This window comes from Sorex araneus, chromosome 9 (assembly GCF_027595985.1).
Source record: "Sorex araneus isolate mSorAra2 chromosome 9, mSorAra2.pri, whole genome shotgun sequence".
Lineage (NCBI taxonomy): Eukaryota > Metazoa > Chordata > Mammalia > Eulipotyphla > Soricidae > Sorex > Sorex araneus.
This window is the reverse complement of record NC_073310.1, coordinates 67,760,207-67,783,250: the sequence shown is the minus strand read 5'-3', so window position 1 is coordinate 67,783,250 and position 23,044 is coordinate 67,760,207. Positions and strand designations below refer to the sequence as shown.

Genomic DNA, 23,044 nt, shown 5'->3' with positions numbered 1-23,044 from the left:
GAAATTAATTTTAAAATGTATATATTTTTTAAAATTCCAGTAAACCTAGTTTTAATTATACCTAATTTTGATAAAATGTCTGCATTTATAATATTTTATTGTCTTTATAGAAAGATTCAGAAACACAGCATATTTTCTGCTTAGTTTGAGATCATGCCACTGAATTTTAAAGTTGTGTGCATCTGTGTATTTAATGAGATAAAAAGCTTTCATGCCATATGCAAACAATTTCCTTTTTTCCCCTAATGTCCATAAGCATTTTAGATTATAGTGTTTCTTTAAAGGCATTTACTATTCTAGTTAAAAAGATATTTTGTTCTAAGTCAATATTTATAGTAGCTTAGAATTAACCTCTGAAAAATCCTTTTGGTGTGTTCAGTATTACGGCCTTATTTTGTTTCTGCTGGAGGAGTTTTGTGAAGACGCATGTTTTTCTCATTACTCCTCGGGGCCTGGGTGGAGCGCGGCTCATTTATTTGTGTCGTGATGAAGGAAAATTGGGATGGTGTTTGGAGTGTCTCCCCGCTCCCTTCAGCATTCATGAGGGCCACCATCATGAGTCTGTGGGAGAGGCCTTAGCGCCGTGGTCCCACAGTTGCCCTGCGGGACAGTCAGCAGTTGTGGCTGGTGTGTTTTGTGTGTGACGCACACGCCCTCCCCCCTGTTCTGTCCTCCGCTCCGACTCCACAGTGAGCAGTTGGTGGCTCCTGTGTGGGGCCTTCAGGTATTCTTTTGTTCTTGGGCTACACCTGGCAGGGCTTAGGCTTCCTCCTGACTCCACTCAGGAATTACCCCTGGCGGGCTCTGGAGACCATATGAGGTGCCAGGGTTGGAACCCAGGTCAACCATGTGCAAGGCAAGCGCCCCCCCTGCTGCCCATGACTTCAGCCTCAGGGGCCTTTAAGTATTCTTGCAGCAGTTCTAGAAGTTTGAAATGATTCCGCATTTGAAGTTGAGAGAACAGCATCCAGCCCCACAGTGACTTGGCCTCCTTGGAGGAGGGAGGACCGGTCTTCCCAAGGGTGAGCCCCTCACTGCTCCTCCGGGCCGTGGTATACAGTTGTGGTTCCCGTCAGTCCTTTCCTGGTAGATGGTGTGCACAGACGTTGGGCAGAGTGGAAGTGATTCCTCGTTGACTTCTCATGTGGCAGCTTTCCCCTTTGATGGGATCTCCAGCTGATCCTGGTGTGATTATTTGAAGGAGGGAGTTGATAGTGGGCCTGAACCATTCCCAGTGAGTCAGCATTTGGGGGAGTGGGAGTCCCCCAGTGGCATATGTGTGGTTCTTTTTGTTCTTCTCCTGGAAGTAGAGAGTATTATCTTCATGTGTGATGTTCTTAGTGAAATGAGCGTGTTAATAGCCAGTGTAAGAAAAGCACAGTTTGCAATAAAATCTCCCACAGGTGATCACTGTGAACAGTGACTAAATTTTAACAGCAGGAAAGGAAACACCCACATGGCCAGTAATTCCTCACTTCCCCTCAGCCGCATGTCCACCTGCCCCAGCCTCCTGCGGCCCAAAGCCTCTGACTTAGGCTTACTCGGGACTTGAGTTGTTCTTCGATGGTTCTAGATTGTGGTGAGGAGGGGTTTTTAATCTCCAAAGGATTGCAAAATTGGCTTGACAGCATCTGTCTGGGTTCATCTCTAGTAGTGATCTGGATCACACAGTAGTTGGAAACGCTTCCTGAACCCCAATTAGTGGCTCACTGTACTTGGCCAACAAAGGATGCTAAGGCCCCATCTGCTAGGCCACAGAGGCTAAGAAAGTTGAGGACGTTGGGAGACTCCCTTAAACATCTCCCAGCTGACCGGCTCCTGTGGACATTGTACCCCCAGCACTCATGTATCCCCATTGCACAGACAGCCCTTTTGGTGTCCGTTTGAAACAGCAGGACATAAGAGTATTCTAGAGACTTCTCGTCACAACTCTCATTGTGGAACGAAGCCTTTATTTTCATGTCCGTCTTCATGGTAAATAAGAAGGTCTTGTCATCAGAATCGGGGGTGGCCAAGGCTCCCAGGCAATGCTTGAGGTCTCGGGTCACTCCCCGTGGTACTCGGTCCTCCGTGCTCGAGGGTTGATGCTTGAGCCCGGCTGCACCTGGTGGTCCAAAAACTGCCAGTAGATTCAGGTCATGTTAGTTTTCTGAAGTCTGTGGGGTCTAGAATTGACTTCGTTACTGAGCGGTTTCTTGTTCTACACCTCATACCCAACTTCCCAGACCCTTCCTCCTTGGTACTCGTGCACTTCCTGTGACCCATGGGTGCCTCTGTTATCTGTTCCTTCATCCCGGACCTCAGCAACCTCTGTGTCCCCAGAATGCCGCTCTCTGAGTCCCCGCGGGTCAGTCCTACCAGTTGCTCGGTAGAGCTCCCCAGTTTCTACGGGCTCCGTGTGTGTGTGTGTGGGTGTTGTCTCCCCCACTAAGCTGCCAGCTCTTTCAGGTCAGGATTAAATTCTGGTTTATTCCAGCAGTTTTTCAGACTTTATCGGATGCATTATGCCTGGCATGTGCTTAGTTAATGGAAAGAAATTATCTAACCTCACAGCAACTCAGTCAGGGAGGCAGAGCCAGTAACACAAGCCCCCTTTGAAAGGGCCGGAAGCAGAGGTCAAGAGGTTACCCAAGGCCAGCAAGTCTCGGTGCCCACTTGTCAGCAGGACCACTGTCCCCCTGCTGCCCAAGCCCATCATTGCCTGGCCAGGCGCAGGCAAGCACAGCACAAGCACAAGACGGGAGCACAGAGGGTCAGGAGTCACAGTTCCTGGGATGGAGGTGTGTGTTCTCCAGCTCTAACGATGAAAGAGGGTCTCACAGCTCTCATTGTGCATAAGCTTTTTATGGCGTCTAAGAATGTAGTCAGAGGTATCCTGTGCCTTCAGTTCTGGGGGTGGGGGAGGGTCTGAACAGAAGACTCACCCCGTCACTAGTAAGAATCAAAAGGAAAGCAATCTGAGGCACGAATCTGGAACATCGCAGCCTCTCAGTCCTCCTTTCGTTTGGGGGCCACACCTGGCGGTACCCCGGACTTTCTCCTGACTCTGTGCTCCAGAACCACTCATGGCAGTACTCAGAGGACATCTGGGTGGCCAGGGATCAAACCTGGGTTAGCTGTGTGCAAGGCAAGTTCCGTAATAGCCTCTCCTCTCTCTCCAGCCTCCATTCCTGCTCTTAAAAGAATGATACATTGGAGAGACCCTTGACAACTCACCACTTCAGTGTGCAGGCACAGTCTTGGGTTCGACACTTTGCTTGCTGTACCTTTCTCCTGAGGTGCTGTCGTGTGCAGAGGGTAGCTGTCTCTGCTGCAGGGGCACAGGGGTCCTGTGCTCACCACCGGCACGCCCAGCGCATCGCAGCCCGAGCGCCCTTGTTGACCGTGTTCTGTGGTCAGAGTGGAGGTCGATTCTCTTTGCCTGGCCCTTGCCATTGTCTAGTAGAGTTCTCTCCCATGAACATTTTCTTTTCTTCCTTTGCAGAAGAAGAAGAGGAGCAGGTGCCCACTGATGGGGGCACATCGGCAGAGCCTATGCAGGTTCCCCTGGAAGAAGATGAGGACTTGGAGGAGGAGGAGGTTATTAATGATGAGAATTTCTTGGGTAAAAGACCACTGGACAGTCCTGAAGCGGAAGAAATGCCTGCTGTGAAGCGGCCACGCCTTCTGAGCACCAAAGGGGACCCCGCCTTAGATTTGGTCTTGGTGGAAGCACGGGAGCCCCTCAGCTCCATCAATGCCCAGAAGATCCCCCCAATGCTTTCCCCCGTGCATGTGCAAGACAGTGCAGACCTCGCCCCGCCGTCGCCCGAGCCGCCCATGTTGGCACCTGTGGCAAAGTCACAGATACCAACCGCGAAGCCACTGGACTCAAAGGCCTTTACTCCGAAAGCAAAGACTAAAACGGGCTCTCCGGGGCAGAAGACGAAGTCGCCCAAAACTACCCAGTCACCAGCAGTGGTCGGAAGTCCAATTCGGTCACCCAAGCCTGTGCCCAAAGAGAAGAAGTCCCCTGGGCGTTCCAAGAGCCCCAAAAGTCCCAAGAGCCCCAAGGTTGTGTCTCACCCGCCTCCAGCACCCGTCCGGCCCGACACCCCCAACAGGACTCCCGTGGCCCCAGTGAGCGACAGGGTGAGCAAGGAGACCAGTGTGCAGGTCAGACAGACGCCCGCCGTGCCCGATGCAGGCAGGCCCAACAGTGAGAACCAGCCACGCAAGGCGCTGGTGGCCGATAAGACCATCGATGACTCCATCGACGCTGTCATTGCCCGCGCATGCGCTGAGCGCGAGCCCGACCCTTTTGAGTTTTCCTCGGGCTCGGAGTCAGAGGGAGACATCTTCACCAGCCCGAAGAGGATTTCCGGGCCGGAGTGCACCACCCCCAAGGGCCCCCCGCCCTCCAACAACTTTGCCCGGTCCGGGCCCACCCAGCTGCCCCTCTCAGGGGGCACCTCCAGCTCTGACAACTCATGGACTATGGACGCCTCCATCGACGAGGTGGTCCGCAAGGCCAAGCTGGGCACCCCGCCCGCGCTGCCCCCCAGCTTCCCCTACCTCTCCTCCCCCTCCGTGTCCCCCCCGACTCCCGAGCCACTTCCCAAGGTGTACGAGGAGAAGGCCAAGCTGCCCCCGTCGGCGGAAGTGAAAAAGAAGCTGAAGAAGGAACTGAAGACAAAGATGAAGAAGAAGGAGAAGCAGCGGGAGAAGGAGAGGGACAGGGACAGAAGCAAGGACAAGAGCAAGGAGCGGGAGCGCCTGAAGGAGCGGGAGCGGGAGCCCGGCAAGGAGAGCAGGTGCCCCTGGAAGGAGCTCCTCAAGGAGGACGACGCCGACCCCTACCGCTTCCGGCTCAAAGAATTCGAAGAGGGGGACGCCAAGGGGAGGTTGAAAGACGGCCTCGTGAGGAAGGAGCGCGAGAAGCACAAGGAGAAGAAGAGAGATCGCGAGAGGGGCAAGAAGGAGAAGGAGAAGCGAGACAAGGAGAAAGGGCGAGACCGCGGCCGGGAGGAGAGGCTGCGCCTGGCAGCCGGGCCACTGGCACTGCCTCCCAAGGACGTGGCCCTGGCCCTGGCGGGCCCCCCCGGCCCTGGCCGGGTCCCGGCCCTGTTCCCCTCGCTCTCGCCCATGCTCCCTGAAAAACTGTTCGAGGAGAAGGAGAAACCAAAGGAGAAAGAAAGGAAAAAGGACAGAAAAGAGAAGAAGAAGAAGAAAGAGAAGGAGAAGGAGAAGCGAGAGAAGGAGCGGGAGAAGGAGAAGCGCGAGCGCGAGAGGCGCGAGCGGGAGAAGGAGAAGCACCGGCACGAGAAGGTCAGTGTGGGCCGCGCTGGGAGGGGCACGCCCGGCATTGCTCTCGGGAGCACTTGCCTTGCACACCCTGTGCAAGGCAAACGCCCTCCCCGCTGTCTGCGACTCCGGCCCCGCCTCTGCCATCCGGAGGTGCACCCAGAGCTTCCCAGGAATGTGAGCCGTGAGCCACAAAACTCCCCCTCGTACAGCCCAGGGCTTCCAAGCCGGCCCCTGATGCACGGGGAAAAGGCAGACGGCGCCTCCGGGAGGGTTCTGTGCCAGGCTGTGTTCCCGCCCGGCAGGGTTAGCGTGTGTCTGCTGGTTTGTATAGATCAGGCCCACAGCCTCCTCATCCGTCCCCAGCTCCTGGGTGCTGGAAAGCGCCAGGCACCCCTTTCCCTAGGGCGCACGCCCCCCCCCCCAAGCAGGGGGTCGAGGTCTGCACACCTCCGGGGCCCTCCTCCCTCACTCTCTGCCCTTTAGGGTAAGCCACTTTTGCCAGTCTTTTTTGCTTCTGGCCGTCTGCAGTTCTGCCACCTCCCTTTCCTTCAAGGCTCTGCGTCCGGAAGATGGGGACATGTTTCTGAGGCATGGCCTGAGCCAGCAGCCTGGGCGGAGGGCAGAGTAATCGCCGTTTCTGTCCAACTCAGAAAACTCGGTTTTCCCAGACACAGCCAGAGGAGCTGTGACTGGCCACGGATCTGCAGGATTGGGGGTGTGGCCCCAGGCCTTTAGATCCCACGGTGGCTGACTGCTTGGGCTTAAACTCTTCTCAAGTCCTCGTGGGGCCATGCAGAGATCTTCTTGTGCTGGCTGGCGAGTAATACCCACTGAGGGTGCTCACAGAAGTAAGATGTGGCACACTGGACAGCCAGCAGGCTATTAGCTAGACCTTTGCAGGATTTTTTATCTAGGAAAGTTCCTTCTGCCAAGAAGCAAAGGTGGCAGCTTCCATGTTTTTCCGCCTGACTTCATTCTTCTCTGTCGTGTGGCCATAAAGAAGCAGAGAGGAAATGCCGGTCTCAGTGACCAGGCCTCAGCACTCAGCAAGACCCAGGCACCTGCTTCTATTTCTAAACGTCTCTCAGCATTGTCTTTGGGGGGGCCTCGAGGGGCGTAGTGAGAGTTTGCACGTGTCTTTCCCCGGATACTGCTCTAGCTCGGGCCCAGCAGGGAGTGTTACCCGTATAGATACGAGACACTGGTCACTGGTATGCAGAGTCCCATCTCCACCTGTGTTCCCCAGAGCTTGCTGGGCCCGCAGCCCCTCAGACAGACTGTTCTCCACGCCCCCTGGAAGGCTGAGATTAGCTCCGGCCTGTCCCCCCACTACCCAGCTGGGGGCAAAACGGGCCCTGCCGCATCTGGGGTGATGGCTGAGAGAGGCTGACTTGTGTGTCCAGCCCTGGCGTCTAGACAGAGAGGTGGTGCAGTTAGGAAAAGCCATTTGTCCTGAGTTCCAATCCTGACGTTCTTAGGGGTAGCCCTAGGCTTAGCCAGGGGCGGGGGGTGGGGGTGGGCAGGGGGCGAGCAGCTGATGCTGTGAAGGTGCCCACTGCACTTGGTAACCACGTGGGTTGAGGCCGGCCTGGGAGCCAGGGCGTTAGTTTCCTCCTCCGGGCAGTACCAGACCTCACTCAGGGATCAGGGGTGCTCATGGACCCGGTGCCTGGGGCTCGGGAAGCCTGACCTCCCCCCGGGCTGGCCACTAAGGCACAGGACATGCTTAGAACAGTTAAGGGTTTTTATGCAAATGTTCATGTCTGTGATGGGTGTTATTCTGGCATGATGTCGTTCGTTTCACGGGACTGTCATGGGACTCCTGTCTAAGACTCCTTCCCAAGGTTTCTCTCAGAACCTCCACGCTTTGTGGAAGGACAAGTGAAATGTGAGACTTCTTCCCGTGTCAGAACTGACAGGGGTGCGTGTAAGCTGCAGGAGAGGGGCTGGCGCCCACCTGCCGACGGGGGAAGTCTCCTGCTCTCACCCAGTGGTGGCCTGGCAGCCTGTCCTGGCCTGCCTCTCCTGGCGTCCGGCCGCCGCTCAGTGCTCTTGCACCTCTGCCTCCCTGCCCCTCGGTGCCAGGCTCAGGGTGGCACCGCCCTGGGCACTGCCTTCCCGCCTTCTCTTCAGGCCCCTGGGGCAGCCCTGAGTGAAGGCCCCGTTCCAGGCCAGGGGAGGCCTCTGCAGCTGGGCGTCGGTTTGTCCACACACGGGGCTGTGATTTGTTGGCGAGGAAGGAATCGCTACCTGGGACCCGTCCAGTCTGCACGTTCCGGGGCCACGAGCTGCCTCTCGGCGACTGCCCGGGGTGGGCACTGCAGGCCTGGCCTAGTGTCCACCATGTCCCACCGCCCTGAGCTCTCTGCGGAGACCATGGCCCTGAGAGCCGCCCTCACTCAACCGTGTTTGCTTTCTCGTGCCGAGGGCTCCTCAGTCGACTAGGCCAGTCATGTGAGAAGGACCACTGGAAGCAGGGGACCCAGCTCGGCCCCCAGACCGGAGCCCTCAGCCCCTCGGGCTCCTGTAGTGGGGACATTAGGGCAGGCAGAGGCGGACCTGGAGAGTGCAGTGTTGGTGCACTCCAGCCCCTCGCATCGCCTCCCTGCGTCTTCTGGCCAGTGGAAGCCACTTCTTCTCTCTGGAGAGTGAGAGCTTCGCTCCTGCTCCTGCTCAGTGCCTCTGACAAAAGACGGTTGTCATTTTCCTGTTTGTGTTTTTCCTTTTTTCATTTGGGCTCACACCTGGTGGTGCTCAGGGCTAACTCCTGGCGCTGTGTTCAGGGACCAAACCCGGCTGTGCTGCACACAAGGCCAGTGCCCTAGCCACTGTACTGTGGCTCCAGCCCCTCATTCTCCTCTTTTATTTAATGCCATTTTGTTTCCAGCCTTTTCTCATTAGCTCTCATAAGGACGTGGAGAAATGAAGGGCTTCTGGTCAACACGGGCCAGTTAAAGGGGGCCTCTCCCTTACCTTACCTGCTCCCAAGGAAAGCAGGGGTTCAGGATCCAGGCCCGCCCCACTTCCTTGCCTGCAGCCTCCTATGCTGCTGGTTTTGTAGATCTTTTCCCTCTGCCTTTTTGATTTTCCCAAAGCTCCTGGGACTATGCGTCTGCAGGACCTTAATTGCTAAGAAAGCCCAAGGAAGCCAGTTGACCTAGTTCAGCTGCCTAAATGTTAGACTGTTACATTCAGCTTTTCATCAATATTTCTGGGGCTTCTTCTCCCACATTAGCATAAATGAGAATCTGAATGGCTTGGCACACATGTGTGTGTTGGGTGTTTCGTGTATGTGTGTGTGTGTGTGTGTGTGTGTGTGTGTGTGATGAAAGAAGTTTAACATTAAAAAATAAAAACTTGGCCAGATTATATTGACAAAGCTGCCCATTACCTTTGCAGAAAGTCCGTGTCAGAAGATAAACTTTAAAGCTGGAATGCATGAAAGAGTTCCAAGATAGAATTTAAATTTAAACTGATTCTTTAGAGATAAGCTTTTTAAAAATCCACCTCTTTGCTTCAAGTCAGGATTTTAAAAATAAATTTCTCCTTTAAATCTCTTGAGCGATTTTCATTTTTTGCAAGGCCGCACTGCTGGTGTCCTGGAAAAATGGAGAGTGAGAGCTTTATCAGTTGGTGCCCTGAGGTATGTGGCAAAGAAGCTAAATCCTTGAAGATTAGCAAAAAAAATGCAGCACATGGCAATAAGGGGCTTAGATGAGTACTAGTATTAGTTCAGGTGAAAGAAGTATTGCTTATACATAAAACTGGACAAATCCACTGACAATGTATTTTTAGTTAGCTACAAAGGAGCCTTCTATTACTGGACTTTGCTTCTTTGGTGAATCGGGAAGCTTAGTAATCCACTGTAAATGCTCTTCTGCGTGGCCCGGTCCTCAGCCTCCTCCGAAAGTGCTGTTCTTTTATTTTAACCCCTGGAAGCTCGAGTTGGCCCCAGAGTGTGACTGCGATGGTCCTACCGTTGACGAACCCAAGTTGCTCTTGAGTCCGCTGCGAGCAGGAAGGAGAGCTGAGGAGTGATGCTCAGGTGTGGGACAGGCTTTGTGTTAGCAGGCTCGGGAGAGTGACTCGAGGCAGGAGGCTGGCGAGACACTGCTATCTAGAAGTTGCCTTTTCTCTCACTGTGCACTTCACATCCTGATCGATTCTTTTTCTTTGCTGGCCTGACTTTGTATCTGGTGGATCAATCTGATGTCGCACCTGGAAGAACGAGGCTAAGGTTGTTAAGTACTTACAGGCAGGGTTACCACATGCCCGTTTCCTGGGACAGTACCAGCCTGTACCTGCGCCTGGTGGAGTTCACGCCCCACCTCTCACAGATGTCATCATCTAAAGTCAGCCCCAGCAAGGCTTGAGCTCAGGGAGCACTTTGGATTGTTCATGGGCCAGAGATAGCTCAACGGGCTGAGTGCAGGCTTTGCATGTGGGAGGCCTGACCTCCAACCCTGCCATTTCTGGGGTGATCTCCCCCCCAGAAAGGGTGCTTTCAAAAAGCAAAAACAAAAATACAATATATCCTATCACTTTTGTTTGTAGTGAGGCCCAGCTAAACCATGTCTCCGTTCTTTGGCCCTGCCAGGCCATTTAAGACGGCATCAAAAATCTAATGCATTTAGTTGAATCGAAGTGAGGCCAAAGTTTATCTCTGTTTCCATATAAGCCAGTTAACCTTCCGCAGAGCAGAATATATTTTGCAGCCAACCCAAGCCACCACAAGCATATGGCACTCATGAATGACACTGGCAAAGAGCACGTCTGCATTAGCAGGGAGAAGAGTCCGTAGTGTGGCACAGGGCAGGGGGCATGGACGCCCCATGGGGTCTGGAGACTGTTTAGACGTGGAGCTCTGTTCAGCAGAGAGGGGAGACGGAACCGCACCCGCACAGTGAGGGCATGTGGGTCTCGCTCTGTTCCTGCTCCAGGGACCATGAGGGAAGCCTCTGGCCTGTTGGAACCAAAGAACTGAGCTGAGAAAGGTGGCCTCTGCCGAGAGGGAGCAAGCCAGGGCAGGCTGGCGGGTAGCAGACAGCTGCGTACTTCCACAGCCGCTCAGGAGCTTCCAAGCTGGAGATGCTGGAAGGAAGCGAGAAGACTAGACTGAGGGGGAAGTTCTGGGCCGAGTCGTGCAGGGAGGGACTCCGGTCTAGTACCTGGCCACCTTGCCGTTCCTCTGTGAGGTTTGACTGGCACTGGAGGAAAGGAAACCGTGGGTGGGGCCTGGGAGTGTCAAGGCAAGTGATCTTAGACACTTGTATGTGTCAGACCCAGTGTTAGGCACGAGAAACAGTCAACAGTCCAATATGGCCCTGCCCACAGCTCCGTTGGCTGCTTTCCCACGGGGACCGTTGGCAGTGAAGGTGTGGGTGAAATGGGAGTTTCAACTAGAAGATGTGGACAGAATTCTTTTATTCTCCTTTTGGGTTCCTTTCGGGTGCTCTGGAGAATAATTTTTGTTTGGTACTGGACAAATGATGGGACCCTATGAGGCAGGAGAGGCTGTTAATCAAATAAACGTTTATTCAGTATCATCCAGGTGTGTTTCAAGAGACTGGTTGGAACCATACTGCTTCGTGGGAGATTTGATTGAAAAGGAAAACTCTGAGGGCCAGAAATACAGTCCAGCGGGTAGGCGCTTGCCTTGCACGGGGATGACCCGGATTCAAGCCTGAGTGATCCCTGAGGAAAGCCACGTGTAGCTCCCAAAACAAAACTCTAGAAGGGGACATTTGAAAACAGTAGGTTGGATCTCTGCACAGTCTAGTAATGATAGGGTGGCACGTACTGAGCTTTCTGTCATCCGCCCCCCGTTAGGACCACCATCTGTTCCATTATGACTGACTTCTTGAGCTGGAAATACAGTTAAGTCCATAGCTGGCAACTCGCTGGAGAGCAGAGTGGTCTCGAGCGGGGGAGCGGGGTGTCCTGCGGTACTTGGGACGTCCCCGCAGGGCAAGTCACCCACAGAGCAGCGAGAATCCTGCTGGCAGGCTCCGGGCTCGGTGTTTGGAGCCTGGCTTTTGGTAGGACTCTTTGTTCACGAGATAAACCTGTAGCGTCTGAAAACTAAAGACTGTGAGGATGGAGGCACTTTAGTGACCTGCCTAACCGCCTGTTCGCTTTCTGACGGACAGGAGCTCCAATATTTGTGACCTCTTCCACTTCGCCAGTAGCCATTACTTCACCATAAGTCTTTTCGGAAAACAGTTTTTCTTTGTAGTATTTCAGATGTTTTCATTCCCCACCCCAGAGCTCCCCAAGTGAGCAGCTTGACGCTGCACTTGTCTGTGGCATTTTGTTGTCTTATGTGGTACTGCAAACACAAGATGATCTCTACTTTCAGGTCCCCTAAGGAGGTGTGTTTGTCTTGTAGTATAACATCACTGCATTTCCCCATTTCTGTTAAGTCGATTAGAAACATTTGTTTGGTAAACATTTCAACCAATTATCTAGATGTTTTATTGGAAAATTTGAACAATGCAAACCTAAGATATGAATTCAAACTAAGTAAACCTGTACAATCTCTGCCCTGTTCAAATCAAGGGTTCCGAGTTCGTGGGTTTCCCGCCACCCCGGTGCCCTTCTGGCTTCTGGCGTGTTCACCACATCTGAGGCTTAAACTTGTTTATCAAGTTTGTGGAGATGGCCAAGTGGGAGAAGGGGTAGGAAGAACCTCTGTTGCAAAACAGAAGGAAGGAAAAAGTTGTTAACTGTGCTGTGCTGATTCTGACAGATCAAAGTGGAGCCGGTTGCCCCCGCCCCGAGCCCTGTCATCCCCAGACTGACTCTCCGCGTCGGAGCCGGCCAGGACAAGATGTGAGTACAAAGTTTCCGAGTCGGGGGAGGCGGTCCCCTTTCCCGGGGATGAGTAGGAGCCTACAGTGCAGGTGGGGGCATTCAGGGTCCCGCGTCTGTTTGAGAGTTCTGCGGTGTCTTGGCTTCTTCCTCGGAGTCTGGAATGCTTTCCCTGCTTTTTTCCCTTGCAAAGACCAGCCCTGGACAGTTACCTGGAGGTAAGAGACTCTGGGCTAGACGGATCCCCTGTGTGTTCCCCGGTGCCATGAGGGTCCCTAGGCTCTGTCCTCTCTCGCGTGCCTGAGAAGGAAGGGCCTCTCCTGACTCAGGATGCCGTTCCGTCCTCTGCCGCTGCCGGGCGTAGGGGCGTGGGGCCATCGGACAGGAGCTCCCATTGCCTGCTTTGTGTGGAGGGGAGCTGGACGTGGACACCCTCACACGCTGTGGGACCTTCCCGGCAGTCAGACCTCTGCTTTTCTGTGATCCCAGGAAAGTGGTGAAGCAGAGTTTTGCTTTTGAGTCACAGTGAAAAGCCTTTCTTCTGCTCTGAAGCCATGCCCTGTGTCTGCCGGCGACTCTCAGCTGAGGGTGCAGGCTCGTGGCCCGCTGTGCGCGTTTGTTCCTCCCGGTAGCTAGGAAATGGAGAGGTCTGCATTGCAGAGACTCAGTGGGAACGTGGCTGGCACGGGGCTCGGCCCTCACGTCACCCACTGGTCTGGGCGGCTGAGAGTCACCGGAAGTGTCCCCCGACCTCTGGGCACCATTTGGGCAGCCCCAGAACAACCACGTAGATAGAAAAGAACGTCTGTCCAGTGTTAGGGAAACCACGTAGATGTTCCCAAAAGTGAAGCATTTTATAGCATAGAAACTTTCAGGTATTTTAGGTAAAGGACCCTCACATATGACAGCTCATTTTTGGACCAAAAGGAGATGCAAGATGCAAGAAAATACTTTAAATTGAATTAATTATAGTTAGAGAGGAGTGAAGTGAACTGTTTTATATTTTAAGTTAGAATGAGCAAGAAAAAAGAGTCCACATTAGTGGTCGTAGGGATTTGGATAAACTGTAGCTCAGCCAAGGGCCAGTTAAGAGGTCAGCAGACGGCCCGCTGCCCTTCGTGGCTCCCCAGTGGGGCAGGTGGGAAAGTGGACACAGAGCCGCGCGTTTGTGAGAAACGCCATTCTGCCGGAGTGAGAGCAGCCTCAGAGGCAGCGTCCAGGACAGAGCCCTGGTTCCTGGAGGGGGCGAGGGGTAGGGGCAAGGCTGGGACTGCCTTTCCACGCCCCCCCTCCGTGAGCGTGTGGGGTCCTGCTGGTCAGGGGGCGTAACCTGGAGGGGGGCTCGTTTCCTGCTGGGGGGCAGGCAGAGAGCCTTTTGAAATTAGGGCAGGGAAAAGGCTTTCCCGGGTTTTCCTCTCCCGTGGGAGGCTTCGGCCTCTGCTCCGATGCTGGGCGCTTCCTCTGTTCTTCACTCTTGCTCCTGGCAGCAGGGTGCCTTGTTCCTGCCTCCATATACCATGTCTGGGCAGATGGAGTTGTCCCCTGTCCCACGGAGCCGCCGACAATGCGGCCTCTCAGGGCCCACAGGACTGTGCTCTCCTGTTTTCTTTCTCAGTTTAAGACTCGCTTTCCATGTCCAGCCGGATGGCGAAAGCACTGCCCCCCAAGGCAGCCTGACAGCGTTTACGAAGCACTTCACTGCTGCCCCTGAGAGGGAGAGAGGGCGGAGGAGGAGGGAGAGGGAGGGAGGGAGGAAAGGAGGAGGTGGGAGCAGGGAGAGAGCAGAGTGGGGAGAGAGAGAGGGCAGAGAGAGGGGACTGGAGGGGAGAGGGCGGAGGGAGAGGAGGGAAGCAGGAGGCGGGGGGCATGCTGACGGAGTGGCTGTCGGCAGGGTCTGCAGGGCTGTGTGTCCTCAGGACTCAGCCAGTCCTGTCCTGTCTGCCTTCTGCTGTGGCCCCGATGGGCCTCGGTGGTGGCTGGTTCTTCATGCTCAGAAGCCTGCCGGGGCCGGTCCTCAGCGCCCACCCTCTGCCTCCATCAGGCCCCCAGGTTGGTTTCAGTCCTCAGAAGCCTGGGTCTTAGTAGTTCACTTGGGTGGCCGGGCGGCCTTGTGGTCAGAGAGGAAGGGGGCCCTGCCTGGCTTGGGCATGTGCCCCATCCGGGAGGGACTTTCTCACAGGCTCGGGGCCACCGGGGTTTGTGTTTCTGGAGCAGGCTGCAGGGCAGAGCCGAGAAGCCCGTGGGTGTGAAGTCCCTGCCGAGCTCTGGAGCACTGTCTTCAGGTCTGAAGGCTGAGCACTTCCTCTTCCTCTGCACCCCGCCTTGCATGGCCTCGCCGGCCCTTAAGCTCAGGGCTGAGAGCCATGGCCACAGGCCCCGAGGATGGCTATTGAGGCTGCGCTCCGTGCTGCAGTGACAAGCTGGTGTCCCTGTGGGGGCCCTCGGCCCCGCCCAGAGACTACCCACCTCCCCGAGACCCGGGACACGTGCCCTCCTGCTGCCGGGAGTCAGGAGGAAGGTGTTGATGGTCTCCCCTGGCATCTTTCTAGTCTGCTCTTTAGCGCCAGAGATGGTGCATCTCAGAGGCAGGCGCATAGCGTCAGAAGTACTGGCGTTAGGATTGGGGAGCTGCTTTCAGTACACAGTGAAGCAAGTGGAAAGATTATAATCAAAGCATTTCCATCTTACTTGTAAACAATTACAGCAGTTTCTACACGGACGCCACATTAGAAGACTTGGGGAAATTTACTGGATTCCATTCTAATGCAATTAGAGCTAATTTTGTTCTTTAAATGAATAAAAGGTCAGCTAGTAAATCTAGCTTATCTTGAGTCCAGGCTTCAATAAATTGTTTTATTTAATTTGTTGTAGAAGATCTTATCCTTAATGGGCCTAGGTCTTATTAGTTCACTTAGGTTTTAAAATATTTATGACCACCTTTGTAGATATGATTTGAATGATAGTTGGGAAGTTTCTCTCCGCAGTGTTATCAGAGGCCCAGCTGGCCAGTCCAGTGACTCAAGAGGTCCCTGGGTCCCTCTCACAAAGGCCGAGGCCAGCTGCTGGGGTGAGAGTGTCCGGCAGCTCTGGGACCCCTTCAGGATCAAAACACTTACAGCCTGGGTGCTTAGAAAGAACATTTCCATCCCGCTGGCGGAAGCACCAGCCTGAGAGGAAAGCGCAGTTCTTCCCTGGCCAGGCCCTCCACCTGGGAGCACTGGCCACAGTGCGAGGATGCTCCCCTGGTCAGGCTGGGCCCTGCTTCTCTGCAGGTGGGCTGCGGGGGGGGGGGGCGGGAACACACATGTAGTGTGGAGCCGGCCCTGCCCCTCAGGTCTCCTCCCATCGCCTACACTGATCCCAGCCTCCCAGTTGACCCAGGGCACCCAGGACGCAAGGACACCATCCCTTACCCTGGGACTAGCTCTTCCTGAACACCGCCCACTTCCTTCCTTCCTTTTCTCAGCCCCTTCTGGGTTCTCTGGCTTCCACTGACCTTCTGTTCCCCCCTCCCAGACCTTCCCGCCTCCCTAGAGCAGAGGAAGGCCAGTGATGCCGTCTCATCCCCCTCCACCCCTGTCTGCCCGCCGCTGTCCACTTCCTAGCCCGCCCCTGGGGCTCCGGGCAGGTGGCCCCCTGCAGCATCAAAGGGCCGCAGCCATCTGCTGCCCCTCGTCCCCTCTCCCGCACTCATGGTCCTCCCTGGCTTCGTCCTCCGCTCTCCTGTTCTTGCCTCGGGCGCACTTTCTTCCTCTCCCCCCTGCACTGTCCTCCCCACGTACTGGTCTTCGAGGCCTGTCTGTGTCCATCCCCAGATGCGGCCCGTGCACCCAGTGGCTTCTGAACCAGCCTGCTCCCAGGTCCCCTCTGCTCCCGACCGCCTTCCGGGAGACGCCCCACACTAGAGAGGCCCCCAGACCGCCCTGCCGCCTTTCAGTGGGTTACCTTGAGCTCGGGACCACAGCCAGAGCACACACCCGCCACCCGCTGCCCCAGCCCCATGCTGGGTTTCTCCTTCCATCCTCATGCGTTTATTCATTCGGATATTGCTAGGTGAGAGACAGGCCGTTTAAAGCTTTGTAAGATGAGTTCGCCTAGTTTTCATCCAGAAGATTCTGTCAGTCCCGGCCCCCATGACAGTCGTGGAGAATGAAGCAGCTGCAGGGTGGGAATCACGGAGTATGGGGCTGTGAAACGCTCCGGACTCAGCCCGAGAGAAGCTGTTCCGAGTGGGCTCTGGGCCCTTCTCCCTCGGGCCCGGGGCTGGCCTTCCGCAGTCCTTTCTGTCCACACTTGAGTGATCCGCTGGATTCCGCTTCCACCCTCTGGCCTGGAAGTTACCTTTTTTTCCCCCCTTAGTTTGCTTTTAGTGATTGATTTTTAATATGTCTTTTTGCAGATGTGAAGAACTGTTGGTCATTGGTTCTTGGTCTAAGTCTCCAGGCCCTTTGGGGCTTGTTACTGATAGGCCGAGCATGCGGGGGGCCGTCCTACAGCAACTGCATTTCCCTCTGCTTCCTCCAAGCCTTGGTTTCACTCTTCACATAGGTCATGCCTGAATCCAGAGAACATGTTTGCTACTCGATGTGTACTGGGACCCTGACAAGATAAGATGCTCCTCTTAGGAGATGGTGTAAAATAGTCAAGAGGCATGAGCCCTGAGTCCAAGGACGGAAACATGCCACCAGCTGTGTGATGATTGTGTGAAAGAGGAGAGTTGGCGAGGGCGGGTCAGAGGATGGGGGAGTAACGATGGAGCGTTAACCCGGAAGTGCTCACGATGGTCCGGACTGGAGACTGTCCCAGAGGGCCTTTCAGACCCGATCCTCTCACGCCTCGTGTCTCCCTGGGCAGATTTGCCAGCAAAGCCTGGCAGGAGCAGCTGGCCAGGCCTGAACACCCTGGGCTGGTTGCCCAGCGTCCAGCCGCATGCAGAGCTGCGCCGGCCCATGCTGGGGCCCATTGCTGGCCTCTGTGGCTGGCCTGGGTTGACTCTGCGGACACCTGCTTCCAGGGAGAGCTCACGGGAATCCAGTGCTTAGTTTGGTAACCATCAGATTAGGCTAAGCGACAAGACTTGATCTCATGATCCCTCCCCTCTCTCCCTCTCTCTCCCCTTCTCCCTTCCTCTCTCTCCCTCCCTCTCCCCCTCTCTCCCTCTCTCCCTCCCTCTGTTTTCCTGCCTCTCACTCTCCCTCCCTCTCCCTCTCTTGCTCTTTCTTCCTCCCTCTCCCTCTCCTCTCTCACTCTCTCTTCTCTTATTTCTCTCCTCTTCTCTTTCTCTTTCTCCCTCTTTCTCCCTTTTTCTTATTCTCGCTGGAGATGCCATTTGCCACAAAAGATGGAGCGTGCTGTGGTGTCCGTGGTTGACACCCAGGAGCCAGTGCAGGGACCGCCCTGGGGTGGCTGCTGGGGCGAGCTGAGTGTCCCATACGCTGCCCGATGGTGCTGTCTGTAGGCTGCTGTTTTCTGTGCTCGAGTGTCCCGTGCGCCGTCTCCCTGAGCTGACTCTCGACATTGCTTTCTCTGCTCTGAGTGATGGGCCCATCTTTTATCAAAGAAAGAAACCGTCAGAAAGAGCAAGCTTGGCATCAGACCTGAGTTCTGAGGTGCCGCCTGCTGACCCGATTCCTGTGCTCTGGCGTCATGTAGAAGCCGCCTGAGGCCCGGGTGGTGGGAACATGTGAGGACGTGTCTGTGGGCCTGTCCCTTCAGATGCTCGCCTGGGGAGGGGCCGGACCCGGACTCAGGCCAGCGGAGTTTGGCTAAGTCAGGAGCGGGCGGGGGTGAGGCTGGGGGCTCCTGCTCCTCTGTTTGGCCCTGAACCTGCCGCCTCTGAGAACTGCCTCCATGGAGCGTGGCTGGCCCATGGCGGCAAGTCGGGGTGAGCCCGTGAGCTGCGCAGTGGGAGGGAGCCTCGAGGCCCACCTCCCAGCTGTCTGCACGGGAGCAGGGGCCCGACCGGGTGCCGTCCCCGTTCTCTTGTGTGGTCCCCTGAGCACAGCCCTCTGCGAGCCCCGAAGCCAGGGGAGGGCAGAAAGTGACTGCGCCCGCCCCACTGACTCTCCTTCCTCTCGCCCACAGCGTCATCAGCAAAGTGGTCCCCGCGCCCGAGGCTAAGGCCGCGCCCGCCCTGAACAGGCCCAAGACGCCCCCACCGGCTCCCGCGCCCACGCCCGCCCCGCTGCCCCTGCCCCTCCTGGCCCCGGCCGCCTCTCCCGCCCTGCTGCCCGCGCCGGCCCCCACTGTCTCAGGAGCTGCCCGAGCCCCAGTCCGGAGCGTGGTCACCGAGACGGTCAGCACCTACGTGGTACGTGCACATGTCCTCAGAGGGTGAGCTGGGGTGGGCAGCCCGACCGCAGCCTGCTTCCCGCCTGCAGCTGAAAAGTGGCGGTCCAGGGCTCCTGGAGGGGTCTCAGCGCCGGAGGGCTCCTGGGGGGCTCCTGACCAGGAGTCAGTGTCAGGCTCCCAGACTAGAACGGGATTTTCATTGCTTTGGGATCGTGAAAAGTACGACCACGTTAATTTTTCAGCCTCCTTAAATGACGTCACAGTCAGGCTCCTGTCTCATACTTGGCCAACCCTGCTCTCATGCCTGATGCCCCATTTGATTCCCCTGGGCCCCGCTAGGAGTGCTCCATGAGCACAGATCCAGGAGTCAGCCCTGAGTGCACCATGGGGTGTGATCCCAAAACAAAGAAAGGGAAGGTCAGAGCATTGTCTTGGTTTATATTGTTTGGGATTGTGACCGCACAGTTCCCGCAGTGTCTCGTGACAGCTGGTGAGGGGACAGCCCCCTGACTCTGCTGGCACGAGATCCCGGGGTGGCAGATGAGACGGGCAGTCAGGCTCCTGGCCCCACGCCTCTTCCCAGGGCGCCCGCCCTCAGAGCACCGGCTCCGCCCTGAGTCTGTGAGGTGTGTCTCCCACAGAGGAGCACCACGGGACCGGAGATGCACAGGGGTGCTGCAGGGCCGGGCCCCCTCTGGCCTGTGTGGGCGTCCGTGGATGGAGCCCTCTTGGGGCCGGAATCTCCACGGATCACCGGACACCTCGCACTCCTGGGATGCAGGGGAGGCGAGAGGCGAGACTGGAGTGCAGATGCAGAGAGCCGCGGGTGGCTGCTAACATAGATGTGCAGCTGGCAGTGTGACAGGAAGCAGCTGACGGGCTGGCCGGGTTCTGTCCCCACTCCACATGGTCCCCTGAGCACTGCAGAAGTGACCCTCGAGCACTGCCAGGTATGGCCCTCGAAAAGACCAGAAGGTCGCACACCTCGCAGCAGCCCGCGGGCTTCAGGCGAGATCACCCTCGCTGACCGGGCGGGTCAGGCCCTGCGTGGGAGTGTCAGTGCACGCCAGCTCCGGGAGCTCACATCCTGCTGCTCCAGTGAGGGCCAAGCCCTTCTGTCGCCGGGACCGCATGACTGCGTGTGGCCTCTGCACGGGCACAGTAGAGGTCGCCCACCCGCCACCACGACTCAGCTCTGAGCCGTGTTTGGAAGCAGATGTTCCGTGACTCGGGAACCTTCCAGAAGGAGTGCTCGCCCCAGCCGTCCTGGGCTCAGCCCAGAGCCTTGCTCTGTCCCCAGCCGTCCTGGCGCAGCCACCCGGGCCCTCGTGTGCAGGGCTACGGACGAGCGAGGCACCCGGTTTGTGGCCCACTCACGGCCCACTGCGCGGTCCCTTCACCTCCCAATCCCTCCTGCATTCGCCCTTTACTGCTTGTACTTGCCTGAAAATGCCACCGAGGCAATGGAAAGTTACTTAGTAACAACTCTTTTATATCCTTGATCTTATCGCGGGGTCAGGAGCAGGGCTTGGCTAATCAGTAATGAGGGGACACCCGCACGGTGGCCGCGTGCGTGTCCAGCTATGGTGGAGAGGGGAAGCTCCAGTTGGAGGGTCAGAGCTCAGCTCAGCACTCCCGGGGCTCACCCCAGCCCCTGGTCACGGAGAGCTGACACGCCCGCTGTAGTGCCTGGCATAGGTGCTCAGAAGCACCAGTGACGACACACCAGGAGTTGACACATCGTCGGGAAAGCCTTCCCTGGAAAGGCCCCACTGCCCTTCACATGGTCCCGGGGTAGTCAGGGGCACATCAGAGCGCCAGGAACCCCGCCAGGGGTCTGCATGTCCACCTCTAGCTGAGTTCATTGGTTTTAAGGTCACAGCATAAAATAAGCTTTTGGGAAGGGGGACACACACCTGACTATAAGCTCAGGGCTGACTCCTGACTCTGTGCTCAGGGGTCCCTCCTGGCCAGACCAGGGGAAGGGGGACCCGGTTGCCGGGGATTGAACCAAGCGCACGCAAGGCCAGCACCTTGCCCGCTGGAGTCCCTCCCCGAAAGCGTGTTTATCCTGCTCTCCTCTCCGTCCCCCTGTGCCTTCCGCTCCTGGCCTCTCGCAAACGGCAGATCCGAGATGAGTGGGGGAACCAGATCTGGATCTGCCCTGGGTGTAACAAGCCCGACGACGGGAGCCCCATGATCGGCTGTGACGACTGTGACGACTGGTACCACTGGTGAGTGCCCATCCGAGGCTCCGGCCTGCCCACCTTGCCTGTCCCTTAGTTTCCTGGACGAGCATTGCACTTAGCAGTGACCCGGAGAAGCATGTTGGGGGCTGCACACTCCCCAGACCGAGGGCAGCCGCTCTGCAGGGAGAGGCCCACCAGTGTTCTGCCGTCCCGGCCAGGCCGGGGAAGCCTTGTGCTGTGCCTCTGGGAAGGGGGGTCAGGCCGGCACACGGTAGAACCGAGAGCAGCTGCTGGCAGTCAGCACACACGTGTGTCCAGGGCTGACACACGTGGGACCGGCGCGTGCTGACACCATCCCTCTGATGTGTGCAGGCCCTGTGTCGGGATCACGGCGGCGCCCCCAGAGGAAATGCAGTGGTTCTGCCCCAAGTGTGCCAACAAGAAGAAGGACAAAAAGCACAAGAAGAGGAAGCACCGAGCTCACTGACGGCCGTGGCCTCCGCCGTTCTCTGCCGAGCGCCCCTGGGACGCTGGGGCAAGCGTTGTAATAAGACCCCAACCCGCCCGCCCAGGGCCCTCACTCCCCAGGGCCTAGTCAGGACGGTGCGAGAGGGCCTGGGAGCTGCCGGGACTGGGATTCAAGGATGAGCTCGCTAGTCTGAGACGGTGTCCAGCCTCTCCTCCCTGGGAGGGAGGTGGCGACGGAGCAGAAAGCTCCAGCTGAGGGTCGGTGAATATTTTTGTGATGAAAATATATGAAACTCCCCCCCCCCCCAGTCCCCCTTTTTAGTACTAACCTGTAAAATGTTCAGGCTTTTGTGAGATACCTTCTATTTTTTAAGAAAAGGGTTTCTATCATGTCCCGTGTGCTTCTCTGCAGATCATTTTGTTGGCCCTACATGTTTCCCGTCTGTTGCATTCTGGCTCTGCCCCTCTGGCTGCTGGGGGCTCCCGTTCAGACATTTCATTGACATGTATAAAATCTTCCAACTAGGCTCATCCTCCCTATGTAAATAATAAATATTTATGAAATAGCTATTTTTAAATTTTTTATCGTGTTTAATTCTGGCAGTCTCTGAAATCCACGGTGATTTCGGCCACATCTGTAATTACTACTGTAACAAGAGCAAAGAGGCCAGAAAACAAGGCAGAGTGGAGAGCAGGGGCCTGGCCAGGGCCGGCCTGCCCGTCACTGACCTCGGGGGACAGGGCCCAGCAGTTGGAAGGAGAACAGGCAGTTCAATCCCAGAGTTTATGATTTGAAGTTGTTTTTGTTACCTGTTTGTTTCTGTAAATTTCTTTGACTTTCTTCTTGTTCAAAGGACATGTAGATTCCCCAAAAGTAAGAACAAAAAAAAAAAATATGCTGTAGCATTTTGTGTTTATATTGTTTTATTTCTGCAAATCTGTTGTTCATTGATATTGTGGTTTAAGGCTGAAATGAAGTATATTATGAATTTTTTTAAGAAAACTCATCAAATTTCAGGGTATCACAAACTTTATTATATTACTATACTGCCCACTATTTATTAATATGTTATAGATGTCTGAGAGATAAACCAAATATTTTATTTTTAATGTAAAACGTCAAATTTAATTTTATTAGCATATTTTAGCAACTTTGGAATAAATATGGACTTTTACTTGATTCTGAAATAACCCCAGTTTGGGCCTGTGTAATAGATAATCTTAAATACCAGAATATGGGCTTCGACCCTCATACACATATATTAATAGAAATTGTGATTTTTTAATGCCAAGTAAATTGATATTAGTATATGAATTAGTCCTATTTTAAAACATATTATGTGGTTAGAGAAATGAGGTTTTCTGCCTTGAATGTCAAATTGCCGATCGAGGGCCAGGCGGCCTTCCCCATGTGGGTTTCCTCAGCGCCCTCCTGCTTCTAGAAGCCAAAAGTTTTCTATCCCCACAAAGAAACAAAGTGTCTGTGTTGAGATACTGTGGTTTGTTTTCTTCGTTCGAGATCATTCTAAATACTTTATACATTATTTCCACATGCACAGGTATGCCCGTCAGTGCTTTTTGGAGAGGAATGCAGGTGGGGGAAGGTGTGAAATAAAGATCATTGGCTATGTCGTCGTGGCTTTTCCATTTTCTTTCTTTAGGGTTTAGCTCCCTGAGGCATGGCCGATGGGTCTAAGTGGCCACGTCCAGGCGCCCGCCCGGCCGGACGGGGGCACGTCCCCAGGCCTGTGCCCCTAGCCTGCCGTCTGAGGGAATTTCAATCAGTTTGTTGTCCCTGCTATTTCATGGTTGCTTTCCTAAATCCAGTCCATGGATTTATAAATGGCCTTTGCAATAATAAAACCAAAGAATCGTTTTCAGGGGGCCGGAGAGCTTGGGGATTAGTAACGGGATACAGAGTCTCACCTCGGCTCGGGCAGAGGCCGCGGGGGACCCAGGCGGCCCTTCCCTGGCCAGCGGTCTCGGCCCTGCACGGCCCA

The 23,044-nt window shown here is 55.5% G+C and overlaps 1 protein-coding gene across 1 annotated transcript in view; it reads left to right on the top strand.

Annotated features, from left to right (window-relative positions):
- Positions 1 to 22,676, top strand: part of TAF3 (TATA-box binding protein associated factor 3) — a 73,864-nt gene extending 51,188 nt beyond the window's left edge. Inside the window, exons 3-7 of the mRNA XM_055147162.1 lie at positions 3,485 to 5,307; positions 12,035 to 12,117; positions 18,181 to 18,406; positions 20,515 to 20,621; positions 20,949 to 22,676. Of these exons, the coding sequence (XP_055003137.1) occupies positions 3,485 to 5,307; positions 12,035 to 12,117; positions 18,181 to 18,406; positions 20,515 to 20,621; positions 20,949 to 21,063 (2,354 nt within the window). The 3' untranslated portion in view covers positions 21,064 to 22,676. The remainder of the gene's footprint in view (positions 1 to 3,484; positions 5,308 to 12,034; positions 12,118 to 18,180; positions 18,407 to 20,514; positions 20,622 to 20,948) is intronic.
- Positions 22,677 to 23,044: the final 368 nt, after the last annotated feature.